This window comes from Neophocaena asiaeorientalis, unplaced genomic scaffold (assembly GCF_003031525.2).
Source record: "Neophocaena asiaeorientalis asiaeorientalis breed wild unplaced genomic scaffold, Neophocaena_asiaeorientalis_V1.1 scaffold307, whole genome shotgun sequence".
NCBI classification, from domain to species: Eukaryota; Metazoa; Chordata; class Mammalia; order Artiodactyla; family Phocoenidae; genus Neophocaena; species Neophocaena asiaeorientalis.
Window position 1 is genome coordinate 2,917,408 of NW_020171817.1, and position 22,568 is coordinate 2,939,975.

Sequence of the window (22,568 nt, forward strand, 5' to 3'; positions counted from 1 at the left end):
GGAGTCAGTCCCCACCCCCACACCCCGCCCTCAGTCCCGCCCACGCCCTGGAGCAGCCATGGCTGGAGTGGCCGGAAGGCTGGCGCGGCTGCGGTGCTCGGGCGCTCTCAGCAGGTAAGTGCCGAGCCCGGGCCCAAGGTCGCCCTCGGACGCCGCCGTGCTTGCGGGGGGCGCGCTGTCTGTTATCGCGTCTCGGTAGCAGCAGGGTTTGCGGGCTTCCAGCAGAGCGTGACGTCAGGTGTCCCTCTCCCGCTCGCCCTCCTCTGGGCCGGAGGGTCAGGACGGCCGAGCTGGGTCTCGTCGCGCGCGTCCCCGCCCGCCCCGCCGCCGGGCTCCGAGATGCTTTGCTGAGTTGGGGAGGTCGCGTGAGCGGCCGTGCGGGCTCGTGCCCGCCGTGGGAGCGCGCCCCGAGATCGGGTGGGGGTGACCCGTCTGCTTAGTGGAGAACGTCCTGCCTAGTGATGGTGGCGGGATGCACAGCCGGGCCACGTGGAAACCAGAACCGGGCTGTGCACCGGCAAGGGGAAAACCCTGGAACGTGCCGGTTGCCTTCGGGGGTGGAGTTACGATTTTCCCGATTTTATATACTAAGCGGTCGTGTTTTGTAATTTTTTAAAAACTCTATTTTAAAATAAATAAGTTTGCACCATATTTTGTGAGAACTTGCACATTTCGCCCTTTATGTACATTTTAAGTTTTCCTTTCATTTTCTGCTTGTAACTTGCCAGGTGCCAAATTCATGTAAGATGCAGTTTTTTCCCTATTTGGAAAAAAAAAAACAAAAACGGATTCAATTATTTAATGTAAAACTCATAGAAGGCTAATTTTACTGAATGAGGCTAATTCAAGGTTTGAACCTACTCTTTGAAAGTTACATTATTGCAGAGGAGGTGATAACATTTGTTAGGTTTGGGCTTTATTTGTAACTATTATTTTAATCATCTTTGATGCCTTTAACTTTATTACTCAGGGTCATTTGTTGTGAAACAACAGTGTTGTTTGTTTGTGACCTCACTGCTGTGCATTGATGCTTTCCCCTCCCCTCTGCTTACTGTGTGTGCTTAAAAAGCTAGTTACCTGGTAGCACTTGCTGTCTCTGCTCTGCACCTGGCTCATTAGACATCTCTGGGTTAGGGGTGAGTATGTCTCTCAGCAGGCTTCACAGCCTAGCATCCAAGGCAGGTAGATTTCCCCCAGGTAGGTCTTTCACCTTCCTAAGAAAGAAGTGCTCTCTATCTGGAATGCCAGCAACTGCTCAGAACATTTCTTTTTTTTTTTTATTATTTTTTTTTGCGGTACGCGGACCTCTCACTGCTGTGGCCTCTCCCGTTGCGGAGCACAGGCTCCGGACGCGCAGGCTCAGCGGCCACGGCTCACGGGCCCAGCCGCTCCGCGGCATGTGGGATCTTCCGGGACCGGGGCACGAACCCGCGTCCCCTGCATCGGCAGTCGGACTCCCAACCACTGCGCCACCAGGGAAGCCCTCCTCTGAACATTTCTTACATCTTCATTTTCCCCTCCTTTCTCCTGTGTGTGTGCTGGGACACACATGTTTGCTGAGCAGAGTAAGGAATTGACCTGATGAAAGTTTATACTTTGTTGATCAGTGACTGTGTGACTGAGCAGAGGGCTTATGTTCCTGAGGGGGCTTTGGCAGAACCAAATTCTGACAGCAGGAGTTTGCAGCAAAGTAAGGATTTATTGCAGGCCACTAAGCAAGGCAGTGGGAGGACAAGCCTCAGGTCCACTCCAAATTGATCTTTGTGTTACAGGCTTTTTTTTTTTTTTTTTGAGGGGAAGAACAAAGACACTGAAATTAATTATCCTCTTGTGACATTTATTAATCATTGCGTGTCTCTGGTTTATAACTCTCTGCCCAGGTGGTCCATGGCACAGGGGTCTGTGAGCTCGTCCGGCTCTGCAGAAACAACCTGAGTCTACACGTTAACAATGATGTCTATAATAGCAGTTTTAGTACAAAAACGATGTTATTGACAGCAGCAATTTTAGTCATCTGACTCTGGTTGATTAGTGCTCAGTTAGCCCAGGATTGAGGTCAGAGGAGACAAGAAAGGGAATAAAGTTTTGGACAGAGGGATGACTCACAAACTCGGTAAGGAAACTCGGTTTTAGGGGGGCTCAGTTTCAACTGCAGAGGCTGTTTCTGGACCTTGGGGCCCAAATGACTGAATTCTTTGTACTTTACCCCCTTGGTCTCAGTATCTTTATTTTGTCTGGGGGTGGGGCAGGCATATTAAACTCAGAGACTGAGATTGTCTTTGCCACTGTTTTATTTAACCCAGGTTCACTGCGGGAATAGTAATAATTTCACAAGCCAGTAGCATACAGGATAATGCCTCTTCATAAGGCAGTAAAGAGTTTTGACTTTGCCATCCAAGAGCTGATGTCCAGCTGCCAGCCCCCAAGTAAAAGTCCCTTGATGCTGGAGCAGGTTGCTGGTGTGGCCAGGCAGGCTGAGTCTTCGGTGGCCGCTACATGGCTTTCACCACTGCTGATCGAAGAGTCCCCTTTACCGTGGCAGGAGCTAGTGCCCCAAGGTCTTGGAGAGCTGTTTGGATCAGCAGAGGGGAGCCTTGCCCAGACTGACACTCTCGGGCGGTCCTCACAAACTCTGGGGATTTATAGTCTCAGTGACCCCTCTGCATATAGTCACTTCATCTGCTCTTATCAGTACATCCCCTGCAGGACCCCTCAGACGCTGAGCTCCGAGCGGCTACCAGCCAGGAAGATGAGATGTCAACCTGACACAGCTCACATCATTCTTATATCAAAACCCCTTCACTTCTAAAAACAACTTTTTGGGTCTTTGCTTTCACTTCAGTTGTACGCAAGGGGTTCTGCCATCTTCACACCCCGCGCGGCACTCCGGGTCTCCTGCATCCCACAGGCCTCTACTGACTTCCTGCCCGTGGCACAATTCCACGGCTCCCCGGCTTCTGGCTGCTTTCTCTCTGTTTGATTTGAAGGCTACGTGACTGCCATTAGCTTCTGTACTGATTTCTTATCTCGGGACAGTTTTGGAAACCACTAACCATTCACAGCCAGGTGGCTGGGGAAGTATAGGGAAACTATTTCTGGAGAAACGTAGCATTTTGGCGTGTAAGGGCTGGGAACGATTAGCAGTCAGCCTGCCTGTTTGCAGTCCTCTGCAGGTCACTCGTTTCCCGGCACTTCAGCTGCACTTGTGTGGCCCAGCAATGAGAGCCAGCCAGAAGGACTTTGAAAACGCCACGAATCAGGTGAAACTCTTGAAGAAGGATCCAGGAAATGAAGTGAAGCTAAAACTGTATGCATTGTATAAGCAGGTAAATACCTAAGGTGCGATGTAAAGGCATTTTGAGCAGATAGGTCCTCAGACAGACGTGCTGTGTGTTGTACTAAAATGCAGCCTTAATGCTTCTAGGGATTGTGTTGCCTTTCCTACCAAGAGTGTATACGTGGGAGTTTATTATATTAGACTTCAAAATATTATTAAGGCAAAAAGTAACTCCTCAGGACCACTCCAGAGTAAAAGAGACTTAAAAGATATAACAACCAAAGGTGTAGATCTTATTTGGCCACTAATTAAAATAAATCAGCTGAAAAAGTGGTCTTGAGACAATTGGGGAAATTTGATTAGGAGCTGAGTATTAGGTGTTACCTAGGAATTATTCTTAATGGCATCATGGTTGTATAAGAAAATGTTTTGTTTTTGTTTTGTTTTTTTTTAGGAATGCATACTGAGTACCTAGGGGTAAAATAGTATGGTGTTTGGCATTCTCTCAAATAATGAAGCAAAAAAGGAAAGAAAAGGGTGGATGAAGCAAGTATGGCAAAAATGAGCATTACTGAGTTTGGGTGACGAAGGTTGGGAGTTCATGACAGTATTCTACTTTTGTATATGTTTGAAATTTTTTATTACAAAATTTTAAAACTCAAGTTTTTAAGTTACAATGTCTGAAAAATATCCTGGGAAGTCAGCCCCTCTGGGTTCCTGTGTGTTTTCTATTTTTCTCTTCCTGTGACGCATATGAGCCTCTCTTACTTTCATACTGGTGTGTATAGTAAAGAACTTAACTTTGCCCCCAAAGAGGTCTGACCTTCGCCCTTGGCTTCTGGGAGGTAATTTCTAAGCCCTTGAAATGCCAAGCGTGATAGAAGTGTCGTTGTTTGCCTGTAGAGTCTAACAGTGGTATTTAGAGTAGGGGCTGCGATTACACTTTAACCATGCGGAGGTGGTGGAGCCCCAGTGAAAACTCTGAACACTGAGGCTTGAATGAGCTTCGCTCGTGGGCAGTACTCTGTGTGTTGTCACTCATTAGTCTGGGACTGGAGGAGTACGCCGTCCTGACTCCGCAGTGGCCGGTTGGCGGCAGCCTGGGGTGTCACACACACCTTCCCCAGATTCCACCCTCTGCATCCTCCCTTGCTGACCTTAATCCGTATCCTTTCCCCCTAATAACCGGTAACCAAGAGTACAGCAGCTTTCAGTACATTCTGTGAGTCATTCTAGCAGATTATTGAACCCGAGGGTGGTTTCAGGAGTCCCCCAATCTCGCACTTGGTGTCAGAAGTGGAGGGGGGCAGTCTTACGGCCTGCGTTGCCTCTAATTTCTCAGATGGCTAACTCTTGCGAGGTGAGTCTTATCTCTCTCTCTTTGGAGAGTCTTAGCCTCCTTTGCTGCCCTTGTTTTTCAAAGCCTCTTTCTTCTTTCCTCTTTCAGCTAGTTATATTACGAAGTTGAAAAGCATGGTTATTAAATGGAGTTTTAAATCGCCATCTCTGAAAATAACTGAGTGCGTATTTTTTTCATCTCAAAACACTCAGTGCGCCTCCCCTCAAACAAGTAAACTTTAGTTGCTTTTTGGTTTCTGCTTGCGTGTCCTTCAGTTAAGTGTCCTAAGGGCCAGCGGCTCTGATGACCCCACCCCTGCCCCCTCGTACGCAGCTGCAGCTGTGTTGCTCAGTTATCAGATATCTGCCATGGAACTGGGTTGGGGAGGGTGTTTCTTTTGAATGGGCTTTCAGAATACACTGTTCAAAATGTTTGTGGGCGAGTTACCTTTGAAGATTGTTTGCTTGAAGATTTTGATCATGTATGAAGAATGTGACCATCGCTAAAACTAATGAACGATGATGATTTTTTGAAAAGTATTCAATACTTTCCCAAAACCCTAATCTTGCGTTATTTTCATGCACAGGCAGTTATAACTTATTTTAGGGACTGATAGCCAATGGCATATTTTGTCCCTCCAGTCTTTTTTCTCTTGCTGTGCATTTTTAGCAACAGCATCAAAGGGAGAAGAAAATTCACATAAATGTATGTACCTTGGGAGGGGAAGGTGCGTTCACGCTGGCATGCATCTTACGGGTCTTAACTATTTAAGGCTCCAGTTTGCATGGGCGTTTGACCAATAATTGCCCCTCTCCTTTTCACAGGCCACTGAAGGACCTTGTAATGTGCCCAAACCAGGTGTGCTTGACTTTATCAATAAGGCCAAGTGGGATGCTTGGAATGCTCTTGGCAGTCTGCCCAAGGTACATTTACTTATCATTCTGCTTTTATTCCATTTGCTGTGCTCCTAAAGGAAGGGGTCGCTTCTGATTATTAAGCCATTACGGATGAGCCTTCTAGATCTTGAGACCCCTCTACCGAACCAGAATCTCTGTTCTTTCTTCATTGCCAGGAAGTTTCTCAGAATGCTTGTTCACTGACCGTGGGCTGAAATTGTCATCTCTCTTCAGGAAACCGCCAGGCATAACTACGTGGACTTGGTGGCCAGTTTGAGTGCTTCGTCTGAGTCCTCCATCCAGGTGACACCTGCAGCAGACAGGAAGCAACCAGGGAGTGACGCCCTGGTGGTGACCTCCCAAGATGGCATCACAACCATCACATTGAACCGGCCCGACAAAAAAAATGCACTCACCACTCAGGTAACACGACCTGCCCTAAGAGTCCGTCCTGCTTTTCTTTCCTTCCTCTGTCTGTTTCACTCAAAAACTATAGTGTGTCAGCATCCTTTCTGTTTCTGTGAGAGCTCGTGTTTGATTTGTACAGAAGATTAATGATTGTGGCTACTTCATACAGCAGAGTGGGACATTCGTTATTTAGAATTTGTGAGCTTCGGGTAGATTATGCATGCCCAGAAGGCACTGCAACTTTTCTGATGATGGAAACACAGATAAATGATGTGAATATAAATGAAACACATCACAGTAAGAGAAGATGCAGAGGGCTTCTCTAAGGTTGGCATAGACGCTCCCTGGACATATCTTCATGTCACTTAGACTTGAGAGTGAGTACTAATCTACTTGCATGGAGCTTTATTTTGTACAAGTAGAGGGAAAAAGGAGAGAAGAACTTAAATAGATCATAACCCAGCTCTGCTTGAAATGAGCTGCTTCACGAGGGCACTGTTAGTCTTTGAATCGGTCATTGAACTAGAATAATAGAAATAACCCCTTCCGCAACCTAAGCATCCATCAGTGGATGATGGACAAAGAAAACATGGTACATATACATGGTGGAATACTGTTCAGCCATAAAAAATTGTGAAATCTTGCCATTTGTGACAACGTGGATGGCCTTGAGGGCATTATGCTAAGCGAAATAGCTTAGAGAAAGGCAAATACCGTATGATCTCACTTACAAATACAGAGAACAGCAGATTGGTGGTTGTCAGAGGTGTGGGGTGAAGGGGGTCAAAATGTACAAACTTCCAGTTATAAAATGAAAATGTCACAGGGATATACTGTACAGCACAGTGACTATAATACTGTTTTCCATGTCTAAAAGTTGCTAAGACAATAAATCTTAAAATTTCTTATCACAAGGAAAAAACATTGTAACAATGTGTGGTGATGGACATTGGCTGATTGCAGTCATTTTACAATGTATACAAATATTAAATCATTATGTTATACACCCGAAACAAACATATGTATCATTTAAAAAAAAAATAAACCGAAGTTTAAGGAAAAAATAGCCACTTCAGCCCTTTCCCCTTGACAAAAAAAGTAGAGAATTAATTGGATACTTGGTGCTGAACTGGGAGTAAAATTCAAAAGGGCTGTAACCCCTTTTCATTGGACATATCACCTCTATTGTAGTAGGAAAAGCACACTACCTTAAAATAGCCTTAAATAAGGATTCCATGAAGTTGGATATGCACTATGCAGTTAACAAAGCATTCGAGTCTCAAAACATTTTCCTTTTCTCCTGACTCCTTTTTTTTTTTTTTTTTTTTTTGCGGTACGCGGGCCTCTCACTGTTGTGGCCTCTCCCGTTGCGGAGCACAGGCTCCGGATGCGCAGGCTCAGCGGCCATGGATCACGGGCCCAGCCGCTCCGCGGCATGTGGGATCTTCCCGGACCGGGGCACGAACCCATGTCCCCTGCATCGGCAGGTGGACTCTCAACCACTGCGCCACCACGGAAGCCCACTGACTCATTTTTATATATCCATGATAGTAATAGTAATAACTACTCTTTACAGAGTGGCGCGTGTGTGTCAGTACTTTCCACACAGAGGTTTAATTCCCACAAGGAGCCGACCACTATTGCTACCTAACAATAAAATAATTAGGTTAAGTACTTATTTGCTCCAACTCACATGACTAATAACCAGGAAGATCTAAGTTGAAGCCATGATCTATCCATCCCTTAAGCCTGGCTCTTCCCAGATACCCTGTCATGCTTCATCATCATCCCGGTAGTCATAATGGAACTACTTCCTCATTCCCTCCCTCAGTAGAAATGATTTCACCTCCATTCATACATTATGTAAAGTCCACGCGTCTGTTTTTTCAGTAAAGGATGTGTATCTGTAAACGTCAGCGCTCTTCACCATTTTCTCCCTCATCTAAGGTAGAAACTGCACCTGTTTTAAATGCCTTGAAAGCTATGACAGCTACACGTCCAAGATTCAGAGACGTTGCTGATTTGAAATATTGGGCCCACTGTTCTTGACGGAGTCCAGCCTTTCACCCTCCATAACACTCCCAGGCTGCCTGCCACACTCATGCTGTCTTGACGTCCCAAATAAAAAACTGCTTCCTGGAAATCTTTCTCTGCTCCCCGCCCCGTCCTACCCACCCTAGAAAAGAACCGGCAGCTCCTCTGAGCTTTCTGCTGCTTTGTACTTTCCACCCATTTTAGAGCTGTCCCTCCCCGTCTATTAATTCCAAAAGCTCAAGGACTGTGTCTTACTTGTTCATTTTGGGGGAAAAACGTGGATATGTTCCCCAGCATCTTCTACATAGCACTTGGTACAGAATACGCACCACGTAATCGTAGAAGGAATGGAAGTCCTTTTCAGTCTTTCGTTCTGGCTCTATAAATACAGCCAGCGTAAGTGTTTGGCACTTTGCAGAGGGTGGGCTTTGCAGACTGATGTTTAGTGAAGCCCCTGGGAGATGGTTACCATTTTCAGAGTTTTTTCTTTTCCTCGTCTTCCCCCTTTCACACAGATGTATCACGACATCATGCTTGCACTTGAGGCCGCAGGCAAGGATGATTCAGCCATAACTGTTTTAACAGGTGAGACATTTTCTGAGATTTCTAGTTAAATTTCTATTTGGGGGGATTTTCATCTAAGTAGGAAATTGAGTAAATAGGCTCTAATATATTTCCTAGTGCTAAGATACTCTAATTCTTAAATACATAAAAAATACGATAGACACAGGATTGATATCTTTATCACGTAAAAAGCAGATACAAATTGGTAAGAAAAGTGCTAAGACCTATTAGATAAATAGGTGAGTAAAATGAACAGATAGTTTATGTGAGAAAGTACAGGCATAAAAGAAACAAGGAAAATGCAACCAGGTTAATAAACAGAAATCAAAATGATGAGATACCACTTTATACTTACCTGAATTAGCAAAATTTCATGTTATACCCAATTTTGACAAGGTTATGGTAGAATAAATGCCTCTACTCCCTTGCCGACAGCAGCGTGATGGCTATAAAAAGTGTGAGTAGCTAAGGAAAGGGCATTTGACAATATGTAAAATGTTCATATACTTTGATACAGGGATCCCACTTATGGGAATTTATTTTAGGGAAATTATCCAAGAAAAAGGAAAGGTCTCACGCAAGAAAGATAATCTTTGCAGCATTACTTATAATTGTGAAGATGTTAAAACATTGTAAATATTCTGCGTGACAGAATAATAAAGCACATTATAGAACATCCAGTAGACTATATACTGTACAAGTATTAAAAATTACAACTCTAGAAACCGACAGTATAGCAAATGTTTAAGATATAATAAAAAGCATTAGCAATTATATCAACACTGTGATAATAAGTGGAAAATATGATGGATGCTTCTGGGCCTGGGCTGATGAGAACTCAGAGAATGGAAGTCACGGAACCTGGAAGGGGCACTGCGTGTAGTGGTACAAGCTGAGGGTCAGGACTCGGATCAACTGGTGTTTAAATCCGGGCTTCATTCCTCACTACCTGTGGGCGACCTCTGCTTCCTGAATGGAGAAGACAGTATCTTCCTAACCCCACAGAATGGTCGAGGTGGTGGCACGAGACAGTGCAGGGCAGGGCTCACAGCAGGTACTTGGGAGACGGGAGCTGTTACCGTTTGTTGACGCAGTGGAAGCAGGACTGATTTTATTTTATTTTATTTATTTTCTTTTTTGGCCACGCCATGCAGCTTGCGGGATCTTAGTTCCCCAACTAGGGATTGAACCTGCACCCTTGGCAGTGAAAGTGCGGAGTCCTAACCACTAGACCACCAGGGAATTCCCAGAGTGATTTTATTTTCTTTTAATTTTCATTAAAATTTGTAAAATATATAATATTATATAGAGATATCAGAGATCTTTCAGTAAAAGAAGGGAGATGAGGAGAAAGAGAGATACCTAACAGCTGATGAGGGGGGGTGAAGGAAAGGGAAGAGTTGAGCATGGCCCTTGTATTTCACAAATACACCTCGGAGAACGGAGGCAACAAAATCAGTCTAGAGGTGGCGTTGGCTTGATACAGGAGAAGAATGTTTTCTGGTTTTTTAATTAAAAAAAAATTTTTAACATCTTTATTGGAGTATAATTGCTTTACAATGGTGTGTTCGTTTCTGTTCTATAACGAAGTCAATCAGCTATACATATACATAAAAAAATTTTTAACTAAAAGTATAATACAGGCACATGGTTTTTTAGAAAATCCGAAGATTGTGAAATGGCATATAACAAAACTGAATCTCACTCTCCTTGGAACCCCAGTCTTGCTTCCTAGAAAAACTCAGCTTTTCTTGAGACTTCCAGAAACTGCCTACGTGTGTGTACTCCGCCTCTTGTAAACAGAAAAGGAAGCATATAGTACATACATACTGTACCCACCTTCTCCTAACAGCATATCCCGAAAAATGGTTCTCTGTCAGCACGTATACATCTAAGTTTTTCTCTGCAGGACTACAAAGTCCGAAAGTTTTGGGATTCCGTCATTTATTTTATCATTCCTGTATTGACGAATGGGTAGACCGTACTTAGTCTTTTGCTATTAAAATCATGCTGCAAGGGTATCCTTGGACATATGTCGTGCAGTGAATGTGCAAAATCCAAAGGCTATATTCTTAGAAGTGAAGTTGCTGGGTTTCTTAATGATGGTAATAACGGCTAACGTTTTTATCGTACTTCCTGTTTGCTGACACGGGTCTAAGCGTTTTAATTCATCTGATAGCATTTTGATTCTTCACTTTTCTAAGCTTTCTTGCAACAACCCCGTGAGATTAGGCCCTATTATTACTCGTATCTTACAGGGGAGGAAACCGAAAGGTTAGGTTTTGATAAATAGCACTTTTCCTGTAGTGATTTTCTGTATATCCTTCACGTTCGTTTTCTAGTTCCTGTTTGATCTAAACGTTGTAATAGTAGGTCCTTTCATTTCCAGAAAGGATTTTTTTTTTTTTGGGTTTTCCATTTCTGTTATCAATTCCTAGTTTATTGTATTATAATCAGAAATGATTGGTTTTACTTTTTTTAGAATCTATTAAAATTTCGTGTATATTAGCTATGTATTGAAATCTCTGCCTTGAAGATTAAGAATCAAAAATGGCCAATATTTTATATCATCCAGGAACACTTAAAAAGTAAGTTCAGGGACTTCCCTGGTGGTCCAGTGGCTAAGATTCCGTGTCCCCAGTGCAGGGGGCACCGGTTCGATCCCTGGTCGGGGAACTAAGATCCCACATGCCACACGGTGCAGCCAAAAAAATAATAGTAATGAAAAAATATTTTAAATAAAAAAAATTTTTTTTAATTAAAAGTTCATTCTTGATTTTTAAGGTATAGAGTTACAATTATATCAATTAGACTTGCCTCTCTAATTCATGTTATATAGATTTCCTAAATTCTGTTTTCTAATTTATCTGTCTGAACTGAAAAAAGAAAATTAAAGGCATCTGTTTCTCTCAGCCCACGCTACGCTGGGTTCCCCCCTCCCCAGAGCCTTTGCACATGTTGTCACCGCTGGAGAGTATTCCCCCCACCCTCTTTCCATCTACCCCTGCCTGTGTCCTTCAGATCTCAGTCCAGTCATTCCCGCCTTAGCAAAGTCCCTCCCTGAACCCCCAGGTGAGAGCAGAGCCCCATTGCCTGCTCTCCTGTCCTCGTGTCCGTTTGCATCATCATAGTTGCATTGCCTAGTTATTCATGTGTCTTTAAATCAAGGTCCAGCTGACTCCCTGGTCTGTCAATTAGGGCAGGACCCCAGCTGGTCCACCAGTGTATTTCCAGAGCTTGGTACAGAGCCTGGCACATACAAGATGCCCAGTGACTACTGCAGAGTGAGTGAGTGCTGGATCCATGGATTTTGTTGACAGGCAATGGGGACTATTATTGTAGTGGGAATGATCTGACCAACTTCACGGATATTCCCCCTGGTGGAGTGGAGGAGAAAGCCAGAAGCGGGGCCGTTTTACTGAGGTGAGAGCACGTCTGTCTCATCCCGGGGGGCTTATCCTTATCGGTGTGGGGTCTTCAGCTGCGCCAAAGTAAAATAAATACTTCTTAGGTTCCGTGTAATCGGCTGTGACTTTAGGCAAGCATATTTCTCCAAGCTTCTATCAGCAGGGGGCATTTGCTCCATCACTGTAACTTCTGTTACCCGTTCTCCTGGCCTCCCTACACCACATTTGATTGGAAAGCATACAAGTCAACTACTGCTACCAATTAAGTTCTCCCATATTGAGGCAGAGGAGTTTAGCAACTTCTCCTCTGGCCAGAGGAAGGCGTGACTGCCATGATCGCTGCTCATAGGAGACTTGAAATGGTCTGGGAAGACGCAGAGGGCGTGAAGGCATCTCCTCCCGCCTCGTTAGTCCCTGCTGCGTCTCTGGTGCCCACTGAGCTGTGATACTGCAGCACGTGCTGGCAGCCACCCTCGCCTCTGAGTCTACAGCTGGCTTCCGTCCCTGACCGAATGCCTAGAACACAAGATTTGAACCAAGGCTGACCTGTGGGACTCTGCGAGTTTCCCTCAAGTGCCGTTCAGATGGGAGGAACCTGGTGCGAGAGGCCGGGGAGGTGGCAGGGCAGAGAGGCACTGCTGGGCGATGGGAAATTCACCAGCCTGGCCAGAAAAGCACGTTCCAGACTCACCCTGTCTCGCCTGCATACTTCAGTGATGCTACTTTGGCATATTTAAACATGCTTTTATATTTCCACGTCTGTAGGGATTTTGTCGACTGTTTTATAGATTTTCCGAAGCCTCTGGTTGCAGTGGTAAATGGACCAGCTGTAGGAATCTCCGTCACCATTCTCGGGCTATTTGATATCGTGTATGCGACCGACAGGGTAAGTCAGCTCCCAGAAATGTATGAAGTTATACAAGTTAAAAAGAGATCCTCTGAATCCTCCTTTATTGTTGCTAGTAGTAAACAGATTACATATGGTTTATGGTAGAATGGACCGAATTTAAATTTTTCCCAAAGAATTAGTCTAATATGACGCTTTTTTTTTTCCTTTACTATTAACTTGGGTTTTCCTAAACACGAATATTGTTGTGAGCATTTTTGCCCCAGCTCTTTTGGCTCTGTGCTCTAATCCCGTTACACAACACTTGTTCATTTTTACTCTAAAATAGTCAGGAACCTTCAAAGCTTGTTAGCAGGGGGCAAAAAATAGCTGCTTTGGAGGTTATGCAAGTGAGTTATTTGATCAGTTTTCCCAAGTAAATGAATCCTGGAATTTATAAATCCAGAATAAGGAAGAACTTTCAGGCGTTATTCTACTTTCACTCCCTCCTTTGCAGATAAGAAAACCAAAGCTCAGAGAAGTCGTGTTCACCATTGAATTATATAGATTTTAATTTTTCTTCCTACTACGGTCATAATATATGTCATAGTAGAAAATAAAATTTTGGAAAATATGGAGAAGTACAAAGAAAAGAGTTAATTTAAAAGTCACTCCTTATCTCACCACTCAGATAAGCAGTGCTAACATTTGGGTTATTTAACTTATCTAATTTAACCAGTCCCTGACACTGGAACCCTAGAATATTTCCAGTTTTTATCCTTATAAACAAAAATGTGATGAACGTTTGTCTTAGAACGTTTACTGTAGAACTAATAACCACCTCTTAGGGTTATCAGATTCTTGGAGTGACTTTTGCTTTTGTGGCAGTACAATTTGCTAATGTACAGACAGCCTTGCCGGGAACACTTGGTTTTTACTGCTGAAGAGATTCCTGGCTTTGTTTGGAGGTGTTTTCTCCACTGATGGGGCTGTATATGAGGGTCCTTAACTCTGTGGCTCACCTTTTACTGGATTCCTTTCAATGAGGTTGGGCATATTGTCGGATCTAATTTTTACTAATAATTTTCCCATAAAAATAGCAAATGGAAGTCTAGACGCTAGGCTACCTAACCTTTGTAGGTGGAAGTCTCTGCTCAAAGGCAGAAATTAAGAGTCTTCGGTCACATTCTGTGTGTTAAATGACCAATTAATTGACCTGCTTTGAGCAGGGTGGGATCAGGAGTTCCTGACCTGAACTTGGGGGTCTCATCCTTCAGTACTTGGAGGCCAGTATCATCATATTTGAATCTTGTCCCGATTCTCCCACTGGATTCCAAATGATTGTCATGTACATCATCTTTTTAAAGATTTCTAGGACTCCCATCTTACGATACAATTTGAATTAAAATTGAAACCAGAGGGAAATGCGTATATATTATGTATGCTAAAAGATTGGGCCCAAAGTAAAATATTTGACAAATAGTGACCACTGCTAAGAGTTCACCCAACTGAATTAAACCAAGGTTCAATTTAAAATCAGGCAAAGACACAGAAGAAAGAAGCTGTGGAGAGGAATTCATTTTACAGGGTTTCTCATTCCTGGCTTCATGAATAGATACCATATTAAATGTGGGTTAACATTTAACCCATATAACCAAGTTATTCTTTATTATGGGCAATAAGTAGTACCTCTGCCTATTAGCTTCTCTGTCAGCAAACAGTACATTTCCTCTTTGAGTTAATAAAAAGGCAGAAACCATAACAGTAGTAGATCTTTGAGCGCTCAGTATCTAGGAGGCACTCTGCTGATGCACGTTTTATGTGTTCAGTAAATGCCCATGTTAACTGCCCTGCGAGGCAGGTGCTCTCATCCCATTTTACAGATGAGAAAACCGTGGCACAGAGAAGTTAAGAAGCTCCAGGGTCACCAGGCAGCCTGACACCAGCATCTAACCCTTAACTACATCTGCTGCTCCATTGCTTATAATAATGTTTATAAGTGAATTAAGTGCTGCTTATTATCAGCTTTCCACGCACCTGTTTGTGGCTCTTACCAAGGTCGGCTGCTTCTTTCAGTTTTCTGGTCATGTTCCTTAGGCTGTGACTTCTCAGCACATTTTCTCCAATACGCTTTCTTTTAGGGGGGAAAAGAGAAGCCAGGTGACATTAATAACTGTTTACTTTATTACTTTTATTATTTTGATTTGTATGCTTTGTACGTTATATGTTTATATCTTCTAGCAATATTCATTAAAAAAAAACCCCGCCATACCTGATTATGGGAAATGAAGTCTAAATATGCTGTTTACGGAATTGTTGAGTATAAGTTAATTTCCTTTCATAAGAACTTTTCATTCATCAAGAAACACACAAAACTATTTCTGACATCTAGAAAAAAACTACAAATGACTCTGTAGTCTAAATAACCAATATTAAAGTAGTTTCTGGTATTTAAAACCAATCAAAAAACCTCTGGGGCAAAATCAAGACAAATGGCAGATTGAAGAAGTAATTTTTCAACTCACAATAGAGGCTAACCTTTCTAATATATTTTTTAAAATGTGTCTATAAAGTGATGGATCAACAAATTAATATAAAAATACACGACAGAGAGGAATAAATAGCTCACAGAAAAGAAAGTATAAATGGCTCTTAAAAACCACGTGAGAAAGACACCATTAAGAAAAGGACTTGTAGGGACTTCCCTGGTGGTGCAGGGGTTAAGAATCTGCCTGCCGATGCAGGGGACACGGGTTCGAGCCGTGGTCTGGGAAGATCCCACGCACATTGCAAAGAAGAGTAACCTCCGCTCGCTGCAACTAGAGAAAGTCCGTGTGCAGCAATGAAGACCCAATGCAGCCATAAATTAATTAATTTTTTAAAAATAGACAACCAATCCAACTTAAAAATAGTGGGCAAAGTATTGCAAGCTACTTCACCAAAGAAGGTATGCAAATGGCTGATAAACACGAAAAGATGCTCAACATCATTAGTCATTAGGGAACAGCAGATTAAAACCACACCAAGGGCTTCCCTGGTGGCACAGTGGTTGAGAGTCCACCTGCCGATGCAGGGGACACGGGTTCGTGCCCCGGTCCCGGAAGATCCCACATGCTGCGGAGCGGCTGGGCCCATGAGCCATGGCCGCTGAGCCTGCGCGTCTGGAGCCTGTACTCTGCAACGGGAGAGGCCACAACAGTGAGAGGCCCACGTACCGCAAAAAAAAAAAAAAAAAAAAAAACCCACACCGAGACACCACAACACACCTACTAGAGTGGGTAAAATTGAAAAGACTAAGGATAACGACAGGTTTAGGGAGAACGGGGAGTGGTTGGAACTCCCTGCTGCACCTCGGAAAATAGTCTGGCAACGTCTCAGAAAGTTACACCACACGTGAACCACACAGCCCAGCAATTGCATGCCTGGGCATTTACCCAAGAGAGTTGAACATACACCTTCATCATAACCTTATTCATAATATCCGGAATACCGGAAATACCACAGTGGCTCCAACTGGTGAATGGATAAGCGAATTATGACACATCCGTACAATGGAATACTTCTCAGAAATAAGCAGGAACAGACCTTAATATGTGCAGTAACAGCGTGGTGACTCGAGCCTGCTGCTAAGGACAGAAGCCCACGAAAGGAGAAGAGGCTACAGAACGTATGATTCCATTTATATGCATTCTAGAAAGGACAAAACTGTAGGAACAAAACATCAGTGGTTGCTTGAGGGTGAGAGACAGACTGACTGCAGAAGCGGCGTGAGGAAACTTTGGCATGGGGGGGGGTGTGATAGAACTATTCTATATCTTGGTCATGGTAGTGGCTACATAACTGTATACATTTGTTTAAAACTCATCAAACCGCATACGTTAAGAGTGGATTTTGTATACAGGCAGACCTCAGAGAGATTGTGGGTTTGGTTCCAGACCACCGCAGTAAAGCAGATATCACAATAAAGTGAGTCACGGGACTTTTTTGGTTTCCCAGTACATGTAAATGTTATGTTTACATTATACTGTAGTCTGTTAAGCATGCAATAGCATTATGTCTAAGAAAACAATCAGACATTTTAAAACAGCTTTAATTTAAAAATAACGCTGTTGGGAAAATGGCACCAGCAGGCTTGCTCGACTTAGGGTTGCCCCAAACCTTCCATTTGTAAAAAAAAAATAAAAATGTGGTATCTGCGAAGCACAATAAAGCAAAGCACGATCAAAGGAGGGCTGCCTGTCTAATAGTACAGTAACCATCATTTTAAAGTTCTGCAGTTAAGTATTGTAAGGAGGGTAGAAACAAGCAGTGATTTTTTTGAAATCACATGTGAAAAGATGATTTTCTTTCTTTTTTTTCTCTCTCTTCAAAAAGGCAACATTTCATACTCCATTCAGTCACCTAGGCCAGAGTCCAGAAGGGTGCTCCTCTTACACTTTTCCGAAGATGATGGGCCCAAGCAAGGTAACTTTTGGAAACCTTAAAATGAAAGGTCATGTCATCTCCATTCCAGAAGTAACCCCACACTCTCTGTTCTTTCCCTCTATAGTAGAGGCAGCAGACGGAAGCGAATTATTTGCTCCCCAACTCCAAGAGTTTTAAACATAGAGGAACCAGGCTGTGGGAAGTGTCTGGTCCGCAGGGAAATTTAGACGCTCTGTCCCCAAACTGGGGGTGACTCTCAGCTGGGTGCCCCGTGCTCCCAGCGCCGTTCCCGGCCCCCACAGCCTTTCCTCCAGACTGTCCCACAGGGCAGCAAGGCTCCAAGGGGCCCAGTGGCTGCTCAGGTCTGTCCCTGCAGTTACGGAAACCTAGGTGCCCACCCTTGGTGGGCAGGACCCCAAGGGGATCATGACAAGACCGAGAGCCGGGGGTAGGGAGAGGCTTAGCAAACATCCTTCGGGATCTGAAAGGGGGGGGAGTGGGAATTGAGCCTCTGTTCGTTGCTATTAGGTTTTCATTGAAAAAGATGTATATATATATATTTTTTAAACATCTTTATTGGGGTATAATTGCTTTACAATGGTGTGTTAGTTTCTGCTTTATAACAAAGTGAATCAGCTATACATATACATATGTTCCCATATGTCTTCCCTCTTGCGTCTCCCTCCCTCCCACTCTCCCCATCCCACCCTTCCAGGCTGTCACAAAGCACCGAGCTGATATCCCTGTGCCATGCGGCTGCTTCCCACTAGCTATCTACCTTACTACGTTTGTTAGTGTGTATATGTCCATGGCTCTCTCTCACCCTGTCAAAACTCACCCTTCCCCCTCCCCATATCCTCAAGTCCGTTCTCCAGTAGGTCTGCGTCTTTATTCCTGTCTTACCCCTAGGTTCTTCATGACATTTTTTCCCCTTAAATTCCATATATATGTGTTAGCATACGGTATTTGTCTTTTTCTTTCTGACTTACTTCACTCTGTATGACAGACTCTAGGTCTATCCATCTCATTACAAATAGCTCAATTTCATTTCTGAAAAAGATGTATATTTTTAAAATCTCTTTTCTTTTGTTTCTGGACATGCCATGCGGCTTGCAGGATCTCAGTTCCCCAACTGGGGATTGAACGACCCCAGCCACGGCAGTGAGAGCCTGAAATCCTAACCATTAGGCCACCAAGGAATTCCCTTTTTAAGTCTCTTTCTTCAGTCACGTGCCCTGAATTCTTATACAGCTTTGAACTTTGAAAATTTGGGCAGACCCAACCCTAAGGCTTAGAACATTTGACTCTGAAACCGTCTTTCCTTTTCTGGAAGAGAAATTGCAAACATGGGAAAGGATACCCACTTGGTGCCCCCAGTATTGTTAGAAACTGAACATCAGTCTCCCTCACTTTCCTTCAGTTAAGTGGAGCTCATTGGAGTACCTGGGCAGGTAAAGAAAACTGTCAGAGCCAGACCACTGTGTGAATTTCCAGGGAAAGGAATTTTAAAAAATATTTATTTATTTATTTGGGCTGCGCCGCGTCTCAGTTGCAGCACGTGGGATCTTTAGCTGCAGCACGCAGACTCTTAATTGAGGCGGGCGGGATCTAGTTCCCCAACCAGGGATCAAACCCAGACCCCCTGCATTGGGAGCGTGGAGTCTTACCCACTGGACCACCAGGGAGGTCCCCGGGGGAGGGAATTTGGACAGTTGGTGTGCCTGAATGTTGGTTGGCATTTCCTATGATGGTGATTTTTCTTTTTGTTTTATAATTGTTTATAGTGTATAAAACAGGAGCTCGTTGCTGCTGTGTGTCGTAGAATCAACACCTGCCTCACAGCCTTTCTGCCCCAGGCTCCCGGCTCGTTTTGCTCCGCATCGTAGACAAACACAGAAGCAGCAACCTCTACAAACGGTCCAGAAAGCCCAATGGTCTCAGCACAAAGTTGGCAAACCATTGCCTGTGGCGCCATCAGTTTCTCCCTTAATGAGAAATACTGGCAGCCTCAGAGGCCAGAAGGAGATGTCCCTGTGTCTACTGAAAGCAGTTCATTCTGAGGTTAGCTGAGCCTTGTTTCACTGCGTTAACGTCTCAATCCCGCTTTTCGTTGCAGGCAACAGAGATGCTCGTTTTTGGGAAGAAGTTAACAGCCCGGGAAGCATGTACCCAAGGACTTGTTACTGAAGTTTTTCCCGACAGCACTTTTCAGAAAGAAGTTTGGGTCAGGCTGAAAGCATATTCAAAGCTCCCCCCAAATGTTAGTATTCGTTTTCTTGTTTGTTTTGTTTTGCTTGTAAGAACCATGGAAATCATCTGTTTGCCTTAAGAGAATAAGCAATTTTAAAAACAAGACAGCTGGCTCTGAGCACATCTGAATCTGAGATTAAAAGCAAGCATAATAACGTTAGAAATACTGATTTTTACGAAACTTATCAAATAGGCATTCCATTGCTGTGGAGACCGAGGGGCGGTTCTCTCTGGGCACCACTTTGAGGAGGTTGATAGGCAACCTTTGCCAGCACTTTCATCCTTGAATCCAGGTGAGCAGCCAGACAGGTTAACTTTGAGGAGATTCTGACCACACAGCACCTTCGTTTTTATATGTGATAGCTGGTGACTGATTTTCTCATGTTCTCACTGCTCAAAATGTCCTGGAGCCAGAAGCTTTGGTTTCTATCTACAGCTTCTTAGAAATGTGTGATCACAAGCCCTGCCCCACACCTGCTGGGAGGATGTGTGCACACACGAACGTTTGAGGAACAGTGTCTTATCTACACATATTTCTTAAGGTGTCACAGGATCAAATGAACGACAGAGAAACAAGCATCAGAATTCTAGAATAATCTCACTCCTCTTAACCTCACTGTTGGTTTTGTTTTTTCAGGCCATGAGAATTTCAAAACAGGTCATCAGAAATACGGAGAAAGAAAAGTTGCACGCGATTAATGCTGAAGAAAGCAACATCCTGCGGGAGAGGTGGCTGTCAGATGAGTGCATGAACGCCGTCGTGAGCTTCCTGTCCAAAAAAGCAAAGCTGTGATGGCCATCACATCAAAGCTAAACGTTTCCAAGGAAGGGATGTGCTGCTATTTCTGCTTTCCAATTCCTGAACTAAGTAGACCTCGCTGTGCCTTTTTTCAGTGCTAAAATACCAGTTATGATAATTCTACTTCACTAGAGCCCTGATGAAAAACAAACGATGTGAAACCAGCTTTGAGAATTTACGTAGGTTTTTGGTAATGGGGAGTCTTACGTCTTTCGCTATGAATCGCTGTTGCCAGGCACACTGAAACATTGTGCCCGGCGTCCTGCTCCGAAAGGCATTCACAGTGCTGCAGGCTGAGACCGTGTGTTCGAAAACCACTACTGCACTTTGCCGTCCACGCAGGCTCACTGACTTGATTGGCCCAAACACCGACAGTCTCTGGATGACCAAGTCAAGATCTTCGGTGGGTCGCGTGTTCTTTTTCAGCCGTCTGGCAGGGGGAGCAAACAGAGGGAGCAATATTACTAGAGGATGAATTAGAATCTTAGTTTCATCTCCCCCCCTATAATTTGATAAAAAGGGATGAAGGGATTGGATTGTTTCATTGGAAAGTGATGTTCTGTATCAGTGATTATTTCCTCGTTTATCGTATAGCCTTCATTCTCGTTTAATGTGGTCCTTTATAAAAAGCACACCTGAAAGCTGCCTTAACTCTCCTTGTGACTCTGTTTCGATGGCTGCCATATCAATCACTTGACGAGTTTAATTCCAGTGCCTGTAGGATTGGCGTGGAAGATTTTGCTCTTCTAAATGTCCTCCTTCCTTTTTAACCTCCTTCAAGCATCAGCATCCAGATAGCCAACCCACCGGACCTCTTAATTCTCAATTTTTTTATTCCAGTAATCCTAATCCAAAGTGTTCACTCTTATAGGAAATACATTAATAGTAATAACCCATTCATGTTTACTGAGCACTTACTATGTGCTTCCAGTGCTTAATGCCCGTAAGCACATGTTGTCCTCAAAAATCAATGCCCAGAATTTAAAATGAGGTAAACTGTTGCTGCTGCCCATTCACAAGTAAGGAGTCCAAGGCATGGAGATGTAAGTAGCTTTTCCAGAGTCAGAGTCCCGGTAAGGGTCAGAGAATCCCAGCCCCACTGTGTCCCCATGAGCCACCCATCCCTCCCACTGACTTCAACTAACATCTCTGGAAAAAAGGTGAAAAACAATGGCTTGAGGATGCTGACATTAAACAAAAGCAGATGGATTATGGTAAGGCATCAAAATGTGGAGAAGCACCTGCCCATGAGTTTCTGAGATTGTGGGACATTAGGAAACAATTGCTGGGATCTCTGTCCTGAGCATGGGACATACGCCCCAAAGGCAGGCCCAACTGTGCAGCGGTGCAGTGGTTGCCATGGTGTGACTGGCAAAAGAAAATTTGAGGCCAAGAAGAACATCTCTCTAACCAGGAAAAGGATTCCCTGGGGCTGGAGAGGAGAATCCCAGAGCAGAGAAGGAGTGAGATGCTCCCCTAATTCTAGGTGTAAACCTACACAGCTTAGGTTCACAAGTGGGACAGGCTCAAACCAACATGGTAAAGGCTTTGGGAAGTAAACTGGGAATTTAAGCACCACTAACACAAGATCAAGACGGCTTGTAGTCTCAACCTAAGCAGGTTGATTACTTGCTAAAACAAAACGATCAACATTCTCCAGATAATTCAACAAAACTCAGGGTCCAGGCAGCATAACATTCACAGTGTCCATGACACAATCCAGAATTATCAACATACAAAAGACCATGAAAGTGTGAACACTAAGGTGAAAAAAGACAACACATGTCAATCCCGAGATGACCTAGATGTTGGAATTGTCCCACAAAGACTTTAAAGCAGTTCTCATAACTGTGCTCCACAAGGTAAAGAAAAACACACTTGAAATGATTAAAACTACATGAATTCTCATCAGAGAAACAAGCTACAAAAAAAAAAAGAACCAAATAAAATATTTAGAACTGAAAATCTGAAATTTAAAACTAATTCTCTAGGGAATCCCACGGTATTCCAGTGGTTAGGGTTCAGCACTTCCACTGTGGTGGCCTGGGTTCGATCCCACAAGCTGCATGATGTGGGGAAAAAAAAAAAAAATCTCTGGAGGGACTCTAGCGGAATGTAGATGACAAAGGAGTCAAAGCACCTAGAAGATAAATCAACAGAAACTAAGCAGTGTGAAGTACAGAGAGAAAAAAATACTAGGAAAAATAATCAGAGTGACATCAGCAAGATGTTGGAAGTTTCAGGTCCTCATCGCCCAACAGAAACATCAAATAACTACAGAAACCCGTCAGACATCTACAGCAAACTAGTGAATGTCCAATCAAGAAATACGTTACATTAAAA

General features: G+C 43.7%; 1 protein-coding gene across 2 annotated transcripts; it reads left to right on the forward strand.

Moving 5' to 3' along the window:
• Nucleotides 1-43: 43 nt before the first annotated feature.
• ECI2 (enoyl-CoA delta isomerase 2) lies at nucleotides 44-20,871 on the forward strand. 2 transcript variants are annotated; one of them, XM_024738870.1, is made up of 10 exons: nucleotides 44-114; nucleotides 3,164-3,326; nucleotides 5,441-5,539; nucleotides 5,747-5,935; nucleotides 8,470-8,539; nucleotides 11,839-11,941; nucleotides 12,691-12,811; nucleotides 17,126-17,215; nucleotides 19,293-19,436; nucleotides 20,064-20,871. In XM_024738870.1, the coding sequence occupies exons 1-10, from the start codon at nucleotides 59-61 to the stop codon at nucleotides 20,217-20,219; spliced, it is 1,191 nt and encodes a 396-aa protein (XP_024594638.1). In that variant the 5' UTR covers nucleotides 44-58; the 3' UTR covers nucleotides 20,220-20,871. The 2 variants fall into 2 exon arrangements, with proteins under 2 accessions (XP_024594638.1, XP_024594648.1); XM_024738880.1 differs by lacking the exon at nucleotides 11,839-11,941 and having other exon boundaries at nucleotides 12,714-12,811.
• Nucleotides 20,872-22,568: the final 1,697 nt, after the last annotated feature.

What these genes read in the sequence shown, in the direction of transcription:
- ECI2 (XM_024738870.1), top strand. Translation starts at nt 59, where the DNA reads ATGGCTGGAGTGGCCGGAAGGCTGGCGCGGCTGCGGTGCTCGGGCGCT. An exon ending in TCGTGTATGCGACCGACAGG is followed by an intron (nt 12,812 to 17,125) that starts GTAAGTCAGCTC and finishes CTCTTCAAAAAG; the next exon opens with GCAACATTTCATACTCCATT. An exon ending in AGATGATGGGCCCAAGCAAG is followed by an intron (nt 17,216 to 19,292) that starts GTAACTTTTGGA and finishes TTTTCGTTGCAG; the next exon opens with GCAACAGAGATGCTCGTTTT.